General features: G+C 33.6%; 2 protein-coding genes across 2 annotated transcripts; one reads left to right on the top strand and one right to left on the bottom strand.

Annotated features, from left to right (window-relative positions):
* Window positions 1-504: 504 nt before the first annotated feature.
* On the top strand, window positions 505-6381 carry LOC104898245 (probable protein phosphatase 2C 65). The gene is made up of 4 exons (XM_010685297.4): window positions 505-1274; window positions 3689-4063; window positions 4307-4648; window positions 5680-6381. The coding sequence occupies exons 1-4, from the start codon at window positions 1074-1076 to the stop codon at window positions 6121-6123; spliced, it is 1362 nt and encodes a 453-aa protein (XP_010683599.2). The 5' UTR covers window positions 505-1073; the 3' UTR covers window positions 6124-6381.
* A 7250-nt stretch (window positions 6382-13631) lies between these two features.
* On the bottom strand, window positions 13632-19854 carry LOC104898244 (putative recombination initiation defects 3). The gene is made up of 12 exons (XM_057396401.1): window positions 19416-19854; window positions 19177-19312; window positions 17580-17733; window positions 17250-17384; window positions 16951-17003; window positions 16651-16863; window positions 16479-16544; window positions 16352-16395; window positions 15831-15987; window positions 15574-15655; window positions 15332-15446; window positions 13632-14226 (listed from the first exon to the last, which is right to left on the bottom strand). The coding sequence occupies exons 1-11, from the start codon at window positions 19478-19480 to the stop codon at window positions 15334-15336; spliced, it is 1218 nt and encodes a 405-aa protein (XP_057252384.1). The 5' UTR covers window positions 19481-19854; the 3' UTR covers window positions 13632-14226; window positions 15332-15333.
* Window positions 19855-21025: the final 1171 nt, after the last annotated feature.

Raw genomic sequence — 21025 nt, 5'->3', positions numbered from 1 at the left:
GGGTTTACAGATATTATGCCACGCAATCCAGGAAATCCTTTTCTTATTGCCATTGCTAATCCAAAAGAAATTGCTACAAATGGAATCCAGTTTCTTCTTGATGGCAACAGGGAAATCAATCATATGCATATAATACCTAGGAATGGCTTGCAGTGTAGCATTTATGAGAATTAATCTCCCCGCTTTGTTAAGGCTTTTGGCTTTCCAAGAGGCTAGTTTTCCCTCCACTTTATCTATGATGAAACTTAATTTGTTTTTTGAGGGTTTCTTGTGGCAAAGTGGGAAACCTAAATACGTACCTAAGTCACTAGTACTTGATATGTTCATCTCTTGCTCAAACTCATCAATTATGTTGCAAACTATTTGTGAAGTTCAAGAAGGTCATACTTGTGTAAATTAATAAAGAGAAAGAGTTGTAGTGTAAGTCAAATGCATAAAATATCAAAAATATAATAAGCAAAACTTTATAATTATTATATAATCCGTGCAATAGACAATTTAGAAGACTAGTTTGATTAATTTTAGTAACAAATCATCCACAATAATTTAGTTAGTTGGCAGTATCAAATGAGATTATAAGAAAGCACCCAAATTTAGAAATTAAAGGCATAAAAATTGGGATCAGGAATAGAAAATGCACCTCTCACTAAAAACATTGTATTTTCAAAAAATATTCAAATTGAGTTACCTAATCTTCTTTTGATCCTCCATCCTACAAAATTTCAGGGGAGCACAAATCCAGAAAACCCATCAAATTCCAACTTGAAAGCTCCCCCCCATTTTTTTAGCTATATATTTTCTTCTTTAATTCTTTCTTTTTTTTTTTGTTTTCTTTTTCTTTTCACAAGACTATGTACCCATTTGTTTATCTTCTATCATATGAGTTCTTATGATCATCAACCTCAAATTTCCCAATTAGAAACTAGGCATTCTTTTATGTTTTTGTGAATTCTCTAAGGCAACAAACAGGTAATTTTGGTGCAAAGTTGGCGAACTTGGGATAACTTAAAGTATTACTTTGGAGCAATAATATATATCCTCTCCTCCCCAAAAAAATTTATAAGTTAAAAAATATGGGAGCTTGTTGTAGCAAAGAAGGAAATTATGGAGATCGACAAATTACTGTGTATGAGCATGAATGTGAGCAAGAAGATTATGTCTATAAAGGAGATAATGGAGCTTCAATTAGGCTACAAGGTTCTTCTGCTTTTATTTCGATGGCAACCCAACAAGGGAGGAAAGGAATCAACCAGGATGCCATGACGGTTTGGGAGGTAAATGTCTAGATCTCTAAATTTTCTTTCTTGCATAAAATATTCAATAATTTACATGAAATCATAGCATTATTGAATATTTTAGAAACTTTTACCTCTTTTGAGACATGTGATTTGATTTTAGCTACCAATATTTTGCAATTTAAGTGATTGCGTAATCATTCTTCTCTAATATAAATAATATATTACTGGCTTAATGTCGATCTATAATTTCAAAATGTCAATTTAATAAATTTTATAAACAAAGTATAAAACATATTTGATTTGGTATTGGAAACGGTGACGGACCCAAGGGTTGTCCGACACTGATAGGGGATATCCGTGAGTGGCGATCTGCAAAAGAGCAAACGTGAGCTACCCTCGGGATGGTTGAGGAAACCCCCTCCGACGCTCAAGTCAGCTAGTGTCCGACTAGAGAGAGAAAGCTTAGAGAGAGAGATATGCTATTAGTATGAAAGAGAATGTACCTGCAGGAATAGTACTGTTCAGCTATTTATAGGCGTACTATTCATCTGACAGGATAGGTAATCCTTTGACACGTGTATGGTTGTAATGAATCTGTCAGAGGGAAGATTCCCTTTGTTTTATCCTCTTCGGTTGCCGCGACTGCAGTCCCGGTCCTTAAGTGGAGGATATTTGATTTGCTTGTTGCGAGCTCGCGTCTCAGACTTCTGCTATCGGTCATTGTATATGTCCGCTAGCACACTTGGATATTACCCATACATACAATATTAATAATCAAACATAAAAGTAAAAAATTGCAATTATTAAAGAAAGTAGGAAGTGTGCAAGCTCTCATTAGGATATCATACTTGAAATTCGTAAGTTGAAACTAAAAAGATTTCAATTAAGACTGATAAGTAGGGTTGTTAATTAAGCTAAGCAGCTCGTGAGAAACTAGAACTCGACAATCGACATGATACATTAATTAATGAGTCGAGTTGAACTAGCCTAAACTCGACTTGTTAAACTCGTGAGTTGCTCGGCAAATTTTTAATTGTTATATGTAAGTTACTTGAAATGACTATCAAAATTAAAAACTTTATATTAAATACATAAAATAATAGAGTAATAAAAAAAAGAAAAAATTGATTCTAATAATTCAACCTTTGGGCCGTTCGTTCAAAATAATACCAACTTTTGATTATTGTTTAAATAATCCAGCCTTTATCCCAATCCGCTCATTTTGCACCGTAACCTGTTGAAACAAGTTGATGGCCAGGAGAATGAGTTAATTGCACACGTGTCTTGCTCTGATTCGTTGTGATTTCATTAAATATTTTTTCTTTTGTTTTTTACCATTTTCCTCTTTTTCTTCTCTAATCACTCTCTCCTCCTTCCCATACCTCACCAATAATCCCCACCCTCTGCCAAGAATCCCCCATCCCCTGCGACCATCGCCTCCTCCACCCCCTAGGAACAACCTCACCTCATGGACCACCCCCTCTCCTTGCCCCGCCCTCCTGCAAACAATCCCCCACCCCCCTAGAAATGTCGTCAGCCCCTTAATTTCTCCTCCCACATTATTCTTTTCCATCACTCTCACTCCTTCCACTCCATGCCCCCTATGTCCTCTCTTCTACCACCTTCATCCCCTCATATCACCCCCAGCGAACAACCCTAATAATCCCCTTGTGAACAACCCCACCCCCACCCCCACCCCCACCCCATCCCCACTCCTTGCGAATTAACTTCCCCTACCCCTGTGATTCGTGTTGTTGAATGGTTTTAGATGGCGGTGATGAATTAATGATGGTTTATCACCCCCTATGAACAACCCCTCAATTTTTTTTTATTTTGAATTTGGTTGAGTTTTTAGTCAAATTGAGGTTTTCAATTGAATGAGTTTTTAGTCAAATGGGTCGAATAGACCGAAATTGGTTGTCCGTAGGGGATGGGGATGGTGGTTCTTTGTGACTGGTGATGCATACAGGGGAGGGAGGGAGAAACAAAGGAAGGGTGATTAAAGGAGAAAATGATTTTTTTAACCATTCCAACAGGTTAATGGTCTCACGGTGCAAAATGAGCAGATTGGGGTAAAAGGTTGGATTATTAAAAAATAATCAAAAGGTGGGATTATTTTGAGCGAAGGGCCCAAAGATTGGAGTATTAGAATCAATTTTTCCTAAAAAAAAAGGGGAAACTTTATTAATTATATGAGTATATGTGCTCGAGAGCAATTTGAGCTCGACTTAAAACGTTAATGAGTTGAGTCGAGCTAGAGAATTTTAAGCTCAATAAAAAATTGCTCGACTCAAACTCGACTCGATACTTTCACGAGTCGAGTCGACACAAATCAGCTCGTGATCGACTTACTCAATAAGCACCCGTATGAATAAGTAGTTGGAAACTTGGAATAAATGGGTTAAATGATTGCTATTTGATTGAAATATAACACAAACTTTGTCTTGTAGGACTTTACTGGTGATAAGGATGCGTTCTTTTGTGGGGTGTTCGATGGGCACGGACCGTGTGGTCACAAGGTAGCTCGTAATGCCCGTGACGAACTACCAATAAAGCTTTCCGCAGCTCACAAACTTCTCCAAACAAAATCCCGTAGCACAAGTGATGTCGATGCTTTATATGCAGACGACGATGACGCTCATTCTATCAACGGCGAGACTAACGACAACCTCCATGATGGAAAGGGCTCCGACGCCGAGTTAGTGTTACACTTGTGGAAAGCTGCCTTTTTGACGTCATTTAGAGAAGTAGATAAAGAGCTCAGCCAAGACTCCTCTATTGAGAGCTATTGTAGTGGTACTACAGCTGTGACGGCTGTCAAACAGGTTAGTTTTCTTGCACTGGCTCTGTTTGGCATTAGTAGCTGAAAATAAACTGAAACTGATAAGTTAACTGAAACTGATAAGATAAAGCTGAAACTGATAAGATGCTAGAACTGATAAGCTAATTGATTAGTTAACGCAAAGTAAAACATAGTATTATATATCATATATGTTCATGTAAACAAATTAAATTAAATATGTCTATATACATGTGTAAATTTATGCAATTTTTCACTCTTGTTGTAGGGGGATCATCTAATAATCGGAAATTTGGGGGATTCTCGTGCAGTTATGTGCACACGAGGGGAGAAAGGACAGATAATACCACTCCAATTAACTGTGGACTTGAAGCCAAGCTTGCCAAGGGAAGCCGAGCGAGTGAGGCGTTGTAATGGACGAGTTTTCTCTCTAGAAGAGGAGTCTCATGTTCTTAGATTATGGCTTCCTGATGAAGATAGCCCAGGCCTCGCTATGACAAGAGCATTTGGAGATTTTTGCCTTAAAGATTATGGTCTTATTTCTACCCCTCAAGTCTTCTACCGCAAATTAACTGAACAAGATGAATTTATTGTACTTGCAACAGATGGGGTAATCTAACTTACTTGCTCTTATTTCTTAGCTCCATGTGTTGCCCTTTCATCATCAAATTTTGTTCCATCTCTAGTTTAAAGATGTTAAGCCTATATATCACGCCGTTTTATTTTGTAATTCTTCCTTTTCTCTATTGGTATGCCGCACACCCGCAAAACATCTTTACTCGACTTTTTCACCTTCTAAAAGCCTTGTACAAAAGTTACTTAGGCTAGAGATAATGTGTTATGCAAATTCATACCGTAATATGATCTTCCACAATTTTCAACAAACTTAGGGTATGCTCTCTTCGGCATAAAACAGTTAAACTGAACTGAACTAAATTGAACTGAACTGAATTGAACTGAACTGAAATAAATAGTGTCATGTGAGAGTAAAAGTATTGGCAAGAGCGGAACTGAACTAAACTGATCTGAATTGAACTGAACTGAAAATAAGCTGGGGAGAACAGACCCTTATTGTCAAATTTAATAATTTTGAACAAATATAAAATTTTGTACATTTTTCATGTCATTTAGTGCATGTGCTTGTAGAAAAAACAATACAACAGAGAAAGAACTTTCATAACATAGTTTAAGGCTATGTTTTGTTCACCTGAAATTTTCTGATCTGAACTTATCTGATCTGAACTTATTTTTTCTGATCTGATTTACAAGATCTTATTTTTTAGATTTTTTTCAATATATAAGAAAAAATATAGTCATGTGGGGTCTTGTTTGATTCGTCTCAATGAGTACTTTATTAATATTCAATTATTATAATTTTTACTAATATGTAATAAAAGATATTTAATAGTAATAATGATTTTTAAATATAAGCATGATCTGATCTGAACTTATTTTTTCTGATCTGAAATAAGCAAAAATAAGGTGAACTGAACATAGCCTAAATTGGCTCTATTAATCTACACCTTGGTTTAGTAAAACTTAACCATCGATCACATATTAGGCATTATGGCAAGTCAAAGATACTTTGCTTGATTCCTATGTTACTAAGGCTACAAATATAATGATACAATAATATTTCAGGTGTGGGATGTGCTGACAAACTTTGAGGTAGTGAAAATAGTATCAGCAGCAAGGAAACGATCTCATGCAGCAAAGTTCTTAGCAACGCATGCAGTTCGTGCATGGAAGAGTAGGTTCCCATCCTCGCGAACCGATGACATTGCGGTTGTATGTCTCTTCTTTAAGCCTCCACCTCCCGGAAAATCGATGTCAGATATCAGCCACATTACTCCGGACAGCTTAAGCCATCTCAATTCTTCGGTATCTCAACATACTTATAGAAGCATCAGCAGTGATGCGGATGAAGGGTTTGATTTTAAGGACAGTAGCAACAACAAAGGGAAGTTTCAGGAAATTCCGGAGGAGGGTGAAGGAGAAAGTTTGGTAGGTACATCATTGAATTTTCCGCGGTATACAAATTCTCGAAATAGAGGTAGACCAACATCAAAAAGTGCTGAAGTTTGAAATGGATTTTTGATTCAATCATTTTAGCTTAGGGGGGTGAACTAGCACAGTGAACGATTGATTAGTGTACATATCAGTATGACAATAGGTAAATTTGCCTAGAGATGAGAAAATGAGAAGAAAATTATGTACATATATACTTGGACTACAATAGTGGATCAGATGTGTTCATTTTTGTAGTTATTCTCTCTTGCAAATACTTGTCCGGAAAAAGGATGAGAAAATGTGAAATGACGAAAGGCGAGTTGTGGTCATCAACTGTTAATTTCTCATGTTTCCCTTGTTGGAAATCTCATTAATTATAGTGCTTTGGAAAATTCAGTGTTTTTGTTTGGTGCCCGATGGAGCCGCTTTTGGCACAATAGGGCACCCTGACGTGGTTTCGCAATTGAACTTGTTTTCCAATAAATATTTGGAATTTTTAACTGGAATAATACAAAAATTTGAGTGGTTCGCTCGTAATAATACAACCTTTAGATTAGTTTTTTAATAATACAAACTTCACATTAAAATTCCAACAGAAAGACAAGTTTACCTGTGACCTTTAATACAGATAAAAAAAAATTTAAAAGCTTTTTCTATTTCCCCTCCCCCTTGCCCACCCGAAAAGAACCCCTGACCAGTCATTTTTTTGGCTCTCCTCCGTTTGAAATATTTCATGCCCGTTGACCGTTGTGGAGTGTGGACGACAATAGGTCGCTGCATTTGTAGGTTGTGTATCACAAAATCAACGTCTAGGTCTAGCCTACTTTTGCTAGTGGCTGTCTCGGTGGATATATTTTTTATAAAAATTCCAACTTTAAAGATGATGAGTTATGGCCTAATCTAAGTTTAATGCCTGACCTTTTCTAAGCATTTTATATATAGTACTCCCTCCGTCCCATAATATAGTGCTTATTTCATTTTTGGTGGTCAAACTTTAAAATCTTTGACCGAATATTCTCATTTGTATATATAAAAAAACATATTCATGTAGGATCTTGTTAGATTCGTCTCAATGTGTAGTTTCATAATATCAATTTTTATATTTTTTAATAATAAGAAATTGAAGATATTAAATGTCAAAGTTACATTTTGGAGACCGTGAAAAAAGAAACAAGCACTATATTATGGGACGGAGGGAGTAAAATGTTTCGACAGACTACTAAACAAAGACTCGAATGAGACTATAAATACTACCACTAACCGACAGAGTAAATATACAAGGACTTCAATAAAGTAATCCCATAGCATTAGGAAACTAACTATATAAATATCAATCCTGATAATATTCTCATACTCCTCAAGTTTGGGTTGATCTCGCACTTCTAACTTACCCAAAAGACCTGTGAAGACCTTCCTACCAAACGCCTTAGTTAAAGATAACCGCCGGTGCCCGGTGGTTGTTTAGTTGGCACATAAAAAATAGCTATCTCGTTACAAGATTTTCCCGCACAAAATGACGATCCAATACAACATGATCATGAAACACGAAGTTCTTTGCTATATGAAGCACCACTTGATTATCACAATTTGCCCACCAATTTCGAAAATTGAGTTTTCAATAAATTTCATTAAAATATATGTCCATAATGTACCCAACCACTTTTGAGAAATTATACATAATTTTGTCAATATACTCTGAGTTCCAAAATTAAGAAAATATTGAGAATGTAAAAATAGACTATATATGAAGGGTTCCGAACCATTGACTATTGACTCATACATGTCCTAGAACCATTGCATATAAAAATTTGTTTTCGTTCCACCCTCCACCCTCTCTATTATTACATTCTCACCTCCTTATACTTGATGCAATATCTAGTACAATCATTTGTCTAAAAGATTAGAAAAATAATTTGATACTAATTTAACCTTTTCAAGTTGGTAATATTAGTTTTCAAGATTATAAAAAATATTCTTTTTTTGTATCATATCAACTATAAATAGATAATAATATTGCTATGAGTATATATTATTATACAAGTAGTATACCCATAGTAAAATTTGTAGTTCTATTGATTAAAATATAGAGTATGTTTTAGGGATTTCATACCTTACTTCCTTATATTATATTCCCATCCTCTTTTTAATATTTATATGCACCTTATGAATACTTCTTTTTTTTTTTTTAATTGCACCAATTTTCACTTTGGAGTGTTTTAAAAGATTAATGGCACCGTTCGGTATTATTGTGGTTTTCTGTTTTTTTTTATTATTATTTTCAAAGTCATATGATATATGTCCTATAATAAATAAAAAATTAGTCAAAGTTATTGGGAACATGATGACTTTCAAAACTGACAACTAAAAAGTGAAAATCACTTTTTCTGGTTTCCTATTTTTGGTATTTAGTTTTCAAAAAAAAAACTGAAAAAACTGAAAACAAAAAACGATAACGAACGGGCCCTAATCCATTTCTATTTTTTGGCAAAGTTTTTGGAATTAGTTTACCTTTTTATCCTCATCCCACCTATCTCTCAACTCAATTAATTGCAAAATAAGTTGGCAAAATGGATAAAATCTTCTTTTCTCTCCTCCTCTCTTAAAATTTTTGGAAAAAAAAATCAAATGGTGTAATTAAAAAAAAGAAAAAAGTATAAATTAAATTAAATTGCAAATTCAAGAACTCTTTTGCTCATGACCAATGTCAGACTTCGTGAGCTTTGCACTTGTGATAGATGAACTTGTAACCCGATTTATTTTTTGCAGTAACATTGTTTAGTTTTTGGAGTAACATTGTTTAATCCTATAAGGGCATGTTCTCTTCGGCATAAAACAGCTGTACTGAATTGAACTGAATTAAACTGAACTGATCTGATCTGAACTGAGCTGAACTGAACTGAATTGAATTGAACTGAACTGAACTGAAAATAAGCTGGGGAGAACAGGCCCTAACCTAGTTTAATCTTATGAGTAACCTCGTTTATTCATACAAGTTAGGGCATGTTCTCTTCGGCATAAAACAGCTGAACTGAACTTATTGGAGCTGAACTGAACTGAACTTATTGGAGCTGAACTAAACTGAACTGAACTGAACTAAACTAAACTGAACTGAATTGAATTGAATTAAATTAAATTGAATTAAATTGAATGTAAATATTTAAACAATAATAATATGAATATTAAATAATAATTATAATAATAAGTAATAATAATGAATAATAATAGTATTTTGGATATTTTTAAATGATAGTTATAAATAAATAATATTAATAATCATAAATTAAATAATACAATAATTAATATATTAATGAATTAATAATAATATTTTATATTATTTGTATTAATATATTAATACTTGATATATAATAGCAATAATATCTAAGAAGTAAATTAATATTACTATTTTAATAATTAGATTTAATAATATTATAATATTTAGTAATAAAAATAATGATTGGGTTGGATTGCGAAAATTATTTCATAAATCGTTTTGCCGCAATTTGATTGGTTTATGGGCCAAAAAACGTGGGTTTATTTGTGCTTTGACCTAAAACCATGTTCCTCCTAATAATAATAGTAATAAGAATGAGTAAAGCTATAATAAACAAAATAATATATATAGAAACAACAACAACAACAACAACAACAACAACAATAGTAATAATAATAATAATAATAATAATAATAATAATAATAATAATAATAATAATAATTATTATTATTATTATTATTATACTTAATAGTAATGATATAAAAATAATAATAATAATAATAATAATAATTAATAGTAATGATATAAAAATAAATAATAATAATAATAATAATAGTAATAATAGTAAGTGTAATTAGTAAAATAAATTATACCAACATAATAATAATATTTAACAAAGTGGTTATAAAAGAATGGAGCTGAGCTGAACTGAACTGAACTGATTGGAGCTGAACTGAACTGAACTGAAAATAAGCTGGGGAGAACAGGCCCTTACCCCAATTGTTCATATAAGTAACTCTCATTTATTAATACGAGTAACCTTATTCATGCACAAGGAGTAACCTCATTTATTCATACTATAACCCCATTTAATCATATGATTAAGCCCATTTTGTTCACATAAGTAACCCCATTTAATTTTTTACAGCAACATTATTTAGTTTTTAGAGTAACCTTGTTCAACCCTATGAGTAACTTATTTTGATCATATGAGTAACATAATCTAATATTATGTAACCTAATTTTAACATACTAGTAACCTCATTTATTCACACCAATAACCCCCAATTATTTACAAAATTAACCCCCATTTATCAATACGAGTAACTTTATCTATTTATACGAGTAACTCTAATTGTTTACAAAAAAACCCTTGTATTTCAATACGAGTAACCTTAGGTATTCATATGAGTAATCACATTAGTATTAAGAATAACCTTGTTTAATCATTCAATGATGCTATTTAGTCATACGGGTAACCCCATCTATTCATATGAGTAACCTCATTTCATCATACGATCGAGTAATAACCTAACTTAATCATACGACGATTCTATTTAATCATACGAGTAACCCCAATTGTTCACAAAAGTAACCTTCATACAATATATTTTTATAGTAACACCAATCTTATGTTATTTTGGGTACATTTTTTGTGCCATAAATATATACCCCTTTGTTTCTTTTTAATTGTTACACTTTACCTTTTCACGTATGCTAATGTAAATATTTGAACTTTAATATCTCTAAATTTCCATTTATAAAAATTTATAAAAAGTTGATGTTCAAAAAGTACATGTCGGGATGAATCAAACAATATCTCACAGATTATTTTTTTAATTTCCTTACTCATTAATCACAAATGTTAGTCAAACATAAATTTATGAATAGTGTCAAAACACTCAAAGTGTAACCATTAAAAAGAAAAGGGGAGTAAGTTTAATTGCAAGTTTGATAAGTTCGGTCAGTTTTAGATAAATTTGTCAGCTTAGTTTTTTAAATAGGTCCGTCGACTTGGCATTGTAAAGGACTGAAGGGAAGCGATCATAGGAGCTAGACCAATAGTGAACCCACTTGGTAAAGTGTAAACGTTGCGTAGGAAGTGCTCGACAAAATTCCCTTATAGAAAAAGTAGTTAATTCTGTATTTCTGTTGTGTCATATTAAAGAATGATGAGTTACTACTAATCCTAACGACTGGTTATCCTTTGGAAGTGATTTACCCGTCAATGACCCATGTCACATGGGTGATGAAATAAGTGGGACAATATATTTGGAAGTCACGTTTGCTAATTGTGTAAAAAGGAAGGGTTATTTTTTAGTTGGAGCAAGCCTTAAAGGATAATCTTGCATTATTGGCAGTACAATTTTATGATACACTTGAAGTGATTACTACTGTGCAGTTGAGTGAGAATGTACCGGCACAAAGTCGTCTTTGGAGCATCCACAATCGCATGATATGTCAGAAAGACGAAGGAGAACTTGCTGAGTACGTACTGCCATCTTCTTATACGATATGTATCCTAAGTTTTCTAGATCTACCCTTTAATTTGTTTTCCTTACCTGGTAATTTTTGTACCAAGTCAACTTTAATTAGTGCTTGTTTGGTTGAAGGTATGGAGTGTAATTAAATTACTTGGAAATTTATTTTTTCATATAATTGTATCTCCTAGGAATTGATAAATGTTGTTTGGTGATTCATGGGAAATGAAAATCAACCACGTTTCTGAGATTTTGGAGCCTAAGGGCGAACCTACTTATTATGGCCCTAATTAGATCCAAAATTTTAGAAGTTTGATTTTTTTGTCTAGACCAAAAAATAATCAGTTGTTTGGTCCAGAATAATTTTCTGTGATAAGAGCGAACGTACGTATGACCTTATCCTATCTCTTTTGATATATGAGTTTTCTTGTGCATAATATTTGTAAAGCGAATTTCTATTGATGGAACTTCTAAAAAAGAGGTGTATAATTCAAACTTTGGTTTAAACCTTCTTTCTAGCGTTTTTCAATTTTTTTTTTTTGTTTTCTCATTCACCTAACTTATAAACTACAATCCACAAATTAAAAATCATCGTATTCTTTAGTGTTTCACAAGCTTCATCAAGAATATATATGAAGGTTGTAAATTGATATTACTTTAAACTAACATCGGTTCATTAAGAGTTGCACTCATCAGTAAAGAAGGGACGTGATAATTCGGGTTATAAACAAATACTCCAATAAATTAAACAACGATGATGGATAGAGGGTCATTTTTTTTTAGCGCAAAATCTATTATGCAATCAAATATGCTTTTACTAGACCTCTAAACAAGGATTATGATAGAGGGTCATTTCAAGAAAAAATATCAGACTTGCTTGGCGATCCTAGAATTGGCTTTCGCTCAGCCCGTCATGGATAGTCGAGCTTGCTTGCGGTCATGTCCCAAACTCTGCAGTTTATGTTGAAATTCGATTGCGGGCACAATTTTTTGATTTTAATATATGGGTTTAAGTATATTTTTTTAATTTCTCCCAAATTTGAGTTATCATATTATGTCTTAATTTTTTTAATATTTGGGCACGAAATTATTCAGTTTGATTTTAATATTAGGTCCTCAAAAGCCCATCAAGGAACAGAGGACCTAATATTCCTCTAATTTGTCTCTAATCCTCAAGGCTCTCTCCATTCTCAAAACAAAATTTAACTCCTCTAATATTCCTTAACCATTGTTTCTTATACAACCTTTCTTTTCGTTTATTATTTATTACATATATGACAAAATATAAAGGAAAATTGGCTGAAAATAATAGTATACACACTTAATAGTACATTAGATAATATGAATAAGACTATTTCCTTTCGATAATATGAACTTTATAATAAATGCTTCCCATCAAGTCCACATAGGTCCACTAATGCTAGTAAATACTCTAATTTCATGATATTGATCCATAATTCTACGTGTCTTCAAGACGGATCACTCTTTTTTCTTTTTTTGTGTCTTAGTTCTTGAAAAAAAAAATTGCACCATGTTCTTTACATATTTTTAAGTTTATTTATCGCTTTTTTTAGGATTACGTTTTAAATATTTTTAAGTTTATTTATCTTTTTTTTAGGATTACGTTTTAGTTTAATTAATATATTGCTATTCTAAGGATTACAATTTAGTTTACACTTCTTCCGTTTTTCTACTGCAACAATGAGTTCACGCTTGCTAATACACAACTTTTTAACTATTACTCCTTTACTACTTTAGTAAAAATTGTAAAAACGTGATATTTTAAAAATGTATATCAAGATTAATCTAACGACATCCGACATGAATAAATAATATAAAAATTCAATTATTGTAATAGAAAAAGAATGACGGATGTATATTATATTGTTTGGATCTCCCATTAGGACCTAAAATTAATACTGCAAAACCACAAAACCAAATCACTAGGTCGGGACCTCTTGGTCTTCGACACTGGTGGTGGCGTAGGATTGACATTTGACAGGAATAGAAGCAACAAAGGGTTCTATTTCCCAAGGGGGAAACTTTATCTGGCCTATGAAATACAGCAGCTTCATCCCATTGAACCTACAGAAGAAACAAATGGAGAAACAAGCATGAAAAAGGAAGTTTTGTTGGCCAATCCATAGTCATGTGCCCATGTCTATCACTTGATATGCAACCTGACCAATTAACCAACCAACAGAACTACTTGTTACAAATAACATTTGTTATATCGAAACATATAAATGTTGACTAATCTGGCTAACATTGAACTTGGTAAAATGAAATAGTTGAATAATTGAAAAATGAGATTATTCAGGAATACACATTGAATGCTGAGATTACACATTGAATTTCTGCTAGTATATCCATAATCAAAAAAGTGTTTGTGATTGTTCCAGAAGAAATGAAACAAAAGATAAAGTGATCGCCATATTAAGCCAGTCCACTGAGGAGAAACATCTTCAACCCCAACAATAATGGTGCCAGTGAACCAGAACAAAGTGATCTCATGAAATTTAATTTGAAGAACCTAAAGCAACACTAACAAGGCCCAACAATGGAAAAAACTGGCCACAGAGAAAAGTATACCTTCTTTCAGGTGTGTCTTCTCCCTCAAACTTCATATTAAAGCGCATGCCAATGGAGAATTTATGGTTTATGGCATCAAGGTACTTGTTTACACCAACAATGAACTGGCTAGACCTAAGTAAAAAGAAAAAAAAGAAAGTTATATGGCTGTTTGCTTAGAATCAAATTTTACGAATCCAACACAATCAAGCACTTCACTAAAGAAAAGAGATCCAACCTTGGCTTATAGTAAACATGAAGACTGAAATATTCAGAGTATATTAGTTCCCATTGCACAAAAATCACAGAATGAGAGAAGGAGAGAGCTTAAATACTACTAGGTCACTACATTGTTTTCTTACTAGATGACAACAGCAATAAGAGAAAGAAAAGGACAATAAAAATGGAGTAGTGACAGTAGAATCAAGGAAACTTCCTAGAAGGATAGGCAAATAGAGTGATAAGGCTATATTGCCCTTAATAAAACAGTGAACAAATACAGCATGGCGAGCAGTGGCCAGATTCCAGAACCCCAAGAAGCATACTCTGGCTTGATATAGCAGATAGAGGCATAGCCGCATAGGGCTTTGTTGGTAGACAAGCCTCCTAACACCAACTCTTAGGTCGCCATTATCACCTCTACATGATATATGGTAAGTGATGAGCTAATAGCTGTCAAAAACAAATGCGCCTTAGTTCCCCAAGTAATTTACAACCAGAAAAAGGCCCACCCCCTTGATCAACTTACATCACACAGTAGAATGGTTGAGTTACACGCTATTACTAGATTTTTAGGAAGTGTGAGCCAAAAATTGCCTGAACTTTTTGAGTTAAATGTATGTCTGCACCTAAATTACACTTTTAAATGGATATCAGAATTTATCCTAAGCTGGAAATGTGCATTACTAGCATAAATTCTGGCAACAAATTGAAAGGTTTACTTATCAGAAACTTAAATAGCAGCCAGATACAAAATTTAAAATACATGTCATGATTTATGCATCTATCATATTTAATCCACTTTTAGTACTTTTGGCCAACTCAAATTCATAAGGCAAAGCAAATGTTGTACGGAGTATAATTTTACATCAAAGTGTTAAAGCATAGCATGATAGTTTAGTTTCTCCTAAGTTTATAATGCCTATGAACAAACTCTGATGTCATCAACAAAATCGGAGATAGCAGTGGTTAACTTTTTTTATGGATGATCAAAACATGACTACGATATACAGGACCATACCTTCACTTTCTGTGAGCTGCAAATAATCTTTTACAATCCCGCTTTCTCTTTCTTCTTCTGGCTTCTCTAAGGATTCGTGCAGTGTCTTCCTCCAAGTCCACCATAATCTGATTATCTGCATCTCGTGACAGGAAACAGTTAGGTTAGTATGTAACTGGTATTGGAGCGTGACTTAATTTAAATAAAAGGCAGCCAAAAAAGGGAAAAAAAGAAAGGAAAAAAGATGCACTGTGTAAATTTACCTGGTTTCTTTGCAACTATCAAGCAAGAAAGATCACCATCAGTCTCATCATCTAAGTCAATAATCAACTTCTGTTCCCTATCCTGCAAGCAAGCATCCTCTCAATCAGGCAATGGAGCACACATTAGAAATGTAAGGTAAAAGCCTCAAGCTTCAATTACTCCCTAGAAATCTAGAATCAATGTCAAAAAGTTTATTTGCCTGCACTTAAAAAACAATTCATTGATATGTGGTAATAGAATCCCGCTACATTACTACCATGGAAGCTATTCTTTGTTTCGGATTATTGCAAGAATTCCCATATCGATTGGAGTGAGCAGTTTGCTCTGCTTTAACAGCGGTCCACCTTCCCATTTCTATCTTTGGAGCAAGAGGTGACGGTTTACATACTTTAAGGGGCTCAGCTTCCCTAAAACTGAACAAGAAAGAATTAGGAAACTAGCTGAGTACTAATGTGAGAAATTACAGCAGATGGTGGTAATCCTGCAAACAGGGGGTGGGGTAAGATTTTAACTTTGTATAATGACTACAGTAGTACTTTGTAGGAATTAGCAACAAGATCATTTGCAGTTACAGGTGATCATACACAATTAATTTCCATTTCAAGAGAGATATTATTAAAAAGCTTTTCTGTCCTTAAACATAGTGCAATTTACATTTGATTACAAACAATAAACCCAGAGATCAGTGCTTGATGCTTCATAATGCTCTTAGGTCCCATATATAAGAATCAAAGGGAAAAAAAACACTCAAGAGCTAGAGAAACTTATTCAAAGTACCTTGTTATAAAAGACTTGTGTGTTGAAGAACTAAAACCAGACATCTGCAGCATAGTTGTTTATTAAAGAGATCTCTAAGTACGTTCTTCACATGCTACAATGTATAGATGAAGAATATGATAAGAACCTTTGGTGGAAGAACGGCAAAGGGCGCATTCTTTTGATGTAAGGTCTTAAGGCTGTACATGATTTCCTGTTCAAGAAGTTAGAAAAACAGTCACTTGAAAGTTGAAAGACAGCAAAATTTAGATAACATTAGGATATATCAGAACGATAGATTTAAATAATTGTTCCAACACACAAATATATGGAAGGGAAAGTTTAAATGCCTGCAGGTCTCTAGATAAGCATTTGGACAGTTCATCATTCTGTTTCTGATAATTAAAGTCAATTTGCTCCCGCAGATTTGAAACTGCCGACATAATCTCTTGGTTCTTGTCCTTCTGCATAATAGTAAGCAGTTGATTGCTGATTGATTCCAGGCTAGTTTTGGTCTCTTCTTGTGTTCGATTCTGAGCATAGCATTTTGACATGTTAAATAATTTTTTCTAAAAATAAATATAAGTACTGAAAGAGAAGAGAGACTCTAATAGACATACCAGCAGATGGAGGGAATCATGATGAGCGACTGATTTTTGGCGTATGCCTTCCACTAAACAAGATTGAATATATAAATCAATGAAACAATTTATTAAAAGAAATAACGTTAACGCAAGTAATCATGAATTACAAATGCTTTATGCCCTAGTCATTTTAGCTCAAAATTTTAAAATCCAATTGATCAAGTGAAGTTTGTAATGTAACCAACTGATAGCCAGAGGTCTATGACTCATGATGCCCAAATCAAATATCAGCATGTATATAGTTATTGGAAACTTTCTAGTTCCACATAGCTCACCTTCAAGGGATAGCTCTTTTGTTCCCTTGTTTACTTGCATAATATCAGCCTGGACAGAATCTAAGATCATCCCTAATCTGTTCAGAGATGTATCCATCACAGAGATTTTGTGTTCAAGTTCATCACTTAGCTGACCTGTGAAAGCAAGTATGACAGAATCATCATTTATATTGATGCAATCAAAGAGCCAAGTATTTAACATGCTCTGAGATACAAATATAAGGAATGCAAGAATGCTACACTCAACTAACACTCAGAAAAGACCAAAGACTTGTTAAGGATGAAAATAGATGAAATTAAGCGACATCAAATAGAAAAGGCTAAGCATACATTTATGTTCTGGTACAGTAGTAGAGTTCCATCTACGTGTCAAAGTAGAGGAATTTCTGGGTAGTGGCATCTGGCATTCTTCCCGAGGGTATGATGTAGGGGCGAGACAAGAAAGTCTTCTTACAGAATGATCCTTCTCTTGTGAGCTGAATCTCTGCAAAGTGGCAAATGAAAGCAGCTGCAATGTGATAATCATAAAACCAGAGGACAATACATAATATATTCCAGAGTAAATGTATAACAAACATATTACAGGGTAGACTTTGGTGTTTGGTCTAAATTAGCAGATAAGAAGCCTGGGATGTTGAAAGATCCTAATTTCACTGTATCTAAAGTAAAATGAAGATAATAGTTCAACAAGAAGACTTCAAGATGTCAATCTACCATATTATATGATGCTACAATCCCAGTGACACACAGCCTTTCCATCTTAAGCTGTTAAGCATCACTGTCTCTTTTAGCCATTTGCATTTTAGCCCTATAAATGGAACACATTGTCCGACAAGAGTAACAATATACGTTTTGACTTATCACAAATACTCAAGTCTCTCACCACTTATCAAACCTAAATTTTACTACAACTTCTATTAATTTTTTTTCATTATAGTTCAGAATCAAATGCTACCAACCAATAATAATTTTTGAAGACATCATGGTGTATGCAGAGGCCAAATATAACTATATAAGTCGATCAAACTGAGTTAAGGAAGACATTTATACTCTTAGAAAAAGGAGACTAAGATGTACTTGCTAAACATGTGAATGCATGACAACCAAATAACGCATTAGGCATATGATCTGGATTCTGGAGGGATAGTTGGCAGCTTGGACATCACCTTAAGCTACATTCACAGGATAAGGTTCAAATTGACTTATATGAAACAAAAACAACAGCAGAGGTCATGAAGCTCCAACAAGTCAACAACAACAACCAGATTGTCTACATGAATCGTACACACACCTCTGGTGATTTTTACATTGTAATCAACAGCACGTACACTATTAATGAGACATTGCTACATGCACATATATAGCTATTAGCTAGCCAGAAAATGAACCTAGAGTCCTAGAATAACATCAAAAGATAAAAACATCTTCTCCTATCTTTCAATAACATCAAAAGATCAAAATATATCCTCCTATCTTTCAATAACATCAAACGACCAAAATATCTCCTCCTATCTTTCAATAACATTAATATATCATCGTCTATCAAGTGTCGTGACGAAAAAAGTGATTGAAGATCAGACGTGTGAAGAAACAAAAACGCATCAATGTATCCGCAATTACAAAATTATTGCTAGAAGTTCATAATCTAAATCCTAAAACAGAAATTTTAAAATAAAAGTTCTACAGCTGAGGAATTCTATTTGAACCAATCACAGTAGAATAGAGCTAGAGTTACTCAAACAAACACGTTTGTAAATTATTCACCGCTATCCTAGAATGAATCGCAAATTAATTCACCATAATAATGAAGACGAAAATCACATCAAAATCTTCCAGAACTTCAGCAATTTCATTCAATTTCTAAGTAATATTTGATCCGAAAATGAAAATTTGAACCAGAAAAATCGAAAGTAGAGAGAACTGAGACCTGATTATCTGTCAGGACCTCGTCAACAGAGTTCTGAGAGATTTGAGAGAAAATTCCGTTCTGCTGCGACGAAAAACCTTGCGAGAACGATTGTTGCGACGGCTGCGACCTCGGTTGCTGCATCATACTCGATCTCCTACAAATTATCGCCAGAAAATCGCCATTAAAGCAGAAAAATAGTTCAGAAGATTGAAAATACAAAAACTGAAAAAAGAAGAAGAGAAATTTAGGTTAAAAACCTGGTATGAGGAGGAAGAACAGAGATGGAGTTAAGATCACAAGCTTTGTTGATCTTCAGCTTCATCTAATTCGAGGTTGAATCGAAAATGTTTGGGAGAATATTTCTGGAATTTGATGAGAAAGAGAAAGAAATGATAGAGTGAAGCAGTAATTAACTACACAATAGAAGGAGAGATAATTCGGGAAAGTTGAAGGGTTTATATAGGGTTTGTTTCGAGGGCGGGAATTAATAACGGTTTTGTATTAACGGAGAATACATTTGGGCCTGAAATTTGGACTATATTTTAGGGCTTTTGTGTGTTAAAAATGTAGGATAAGTCTAAGTACATACCCAATGGTACGTACAATTGTGGTACCTGTGGCTGGTTGTACCATTGAGACTCTTACGGTACTATTGAGACTCTAATGGTATCATTAAAACTCCAATGAAACTATTACTCCCTCGACTTTTGGGTACTATTCCTCCAATATACTTTGACCATTAATTATTATTTATATACTACCTCCGTTCTCTTTTAGTTGCAATGTTTGACAAATTGTACTATTCATGTTCTCTTATTTGACCACATTTATTGATTTATATGTTAAACAAAATATAGTCATGTGGGGTCTTGTTTGATTCGTTTCGATGTAAGCTTTCATAATATCAAATTTTTATAATTTTTACTTACATACAATTAGAGATAAAACGATTTGAGATTGTACATTGGCAAGCGTGAAAGTCAAAACGTTGCAACTAAATAAAAACAGAGGTAGTATAAGAAAAAAAAATATAGTCATGAGGGATCTTGTTTGATACGTCACGGTGTACACTTTCCAAATATATATCTTTTATAATTTTTACTTTTATACAATTAGAGATATTATCAGTCAAAGTTGTACCTTGACAAATGTGAAAAGTCCGATGTTACATCTAAAAAAACGGAGAGAGTATATACCATAATTGTAAAATAACTATTCAGACTCTAATGGTATCATTAAAACTCCAATGTTTATTATATACGCACAATTGTATATAACTAAAAGGTACAAACGTAGTATCTGGTTGTATCATTAAGGGCCTGTTCTCTTCGGCATAAAACAGCTGAACTGAACTGAATTGAACTTATTTGAACTGAACTGATCTGATCTGAACTGAACTAAACTAATCTGAATTGAACTGAACTGAACTGAACTGAACTGAAATGAATAGTGATATGTGAGAGTAAAAGTATTGTCAAGAGCTGAACTGAACTGATTTGAACTGAACTAATCTGAACTGAACTGAATTGAATTAAACTGAACTGAATTGAACTGAACTGAACTGAACTGAAAATTGGGGAGAACAGGCCCTAAGACTCTTATGGTACCATTGAGATTCTAGTGCTATCATTAAAAATCCAATGGATACCACAATTGTACCATTGAAATTTATGGATCGTTTGGTTCATTATTTTCGAATTTTAAGAAATAGAACTAATTACCGATTCTCTTTCTTCTTGTTTGGTTCAACCCCACATCAATCCCTTACCATTACTTGATGGTAATGAATCCCTCCAATATGTTACATTCCCCTCTTCCTCAAGTAACAAAATCCACTACTTGAAAGGTAATGATTACCCTTCATTTT

Source organism: Beta vulgaris, chromosome 7 (genome assembly GCF_026745355.1).
Source record: "Beta vulgaris subsp. vulgaris cultivar EL10 chromosome 7, EL10.2, whole genome shotgun sequence".
NCBI classification, from domain to species: domain Eukaryota; kingdom Viridiplantae; phylum Streptophyta; class Magnoliopsida; order Caryophyllales; family Amaranthaceae; genus Beta; species Beta vulgaris.
This window is presented reverse-complemented; position numbering and strand designations above follow the sequence as displayed.

Coding starts and splice junctions, on each gene's coding strand:
- LOC104898245 (XM_010685297.4), top strand. CDS start 1,074: ATGGGAGCTTGTTGTAGCAAAGAAGGAAATTATGGAGATCGACAAATT. Junction 4,064..4,306: donor CTGTGACGGCTGTCAAACAG/GTTAGTTTTCTT, acceptor CTCTTGTTGTAG/GGGGATCATCTAATAATCGG. Junction 4,649..5,679: donor TTGTACTTGCAACAGATGGG/GTAATCTAACTT, acceptor ATAATATTTCAG/GTGTGGGATGTGCTGACAAA.
- LOC104898244 (XM_057396401.1), bottom strand. CDS start 19,480: ATGAAGCTGAAGATCAACAAAGCTTGTGATCTTAACTCCATCTCTGTT. Junction 16,864..16,950: donor ATGATTCCCTCCATCTGCTG/GTATGTCTATTA, acceptor TGCTATGCTCAG/AATCGAACACAAGAAGAGAC. Junction 15,988..16,351: donor CACAAGTCTTTTATAACAAG/GTACTTTGAATA, acceptor TTTCTTGTTCAG/TTTTAGGGAAGCTGAGCCCC.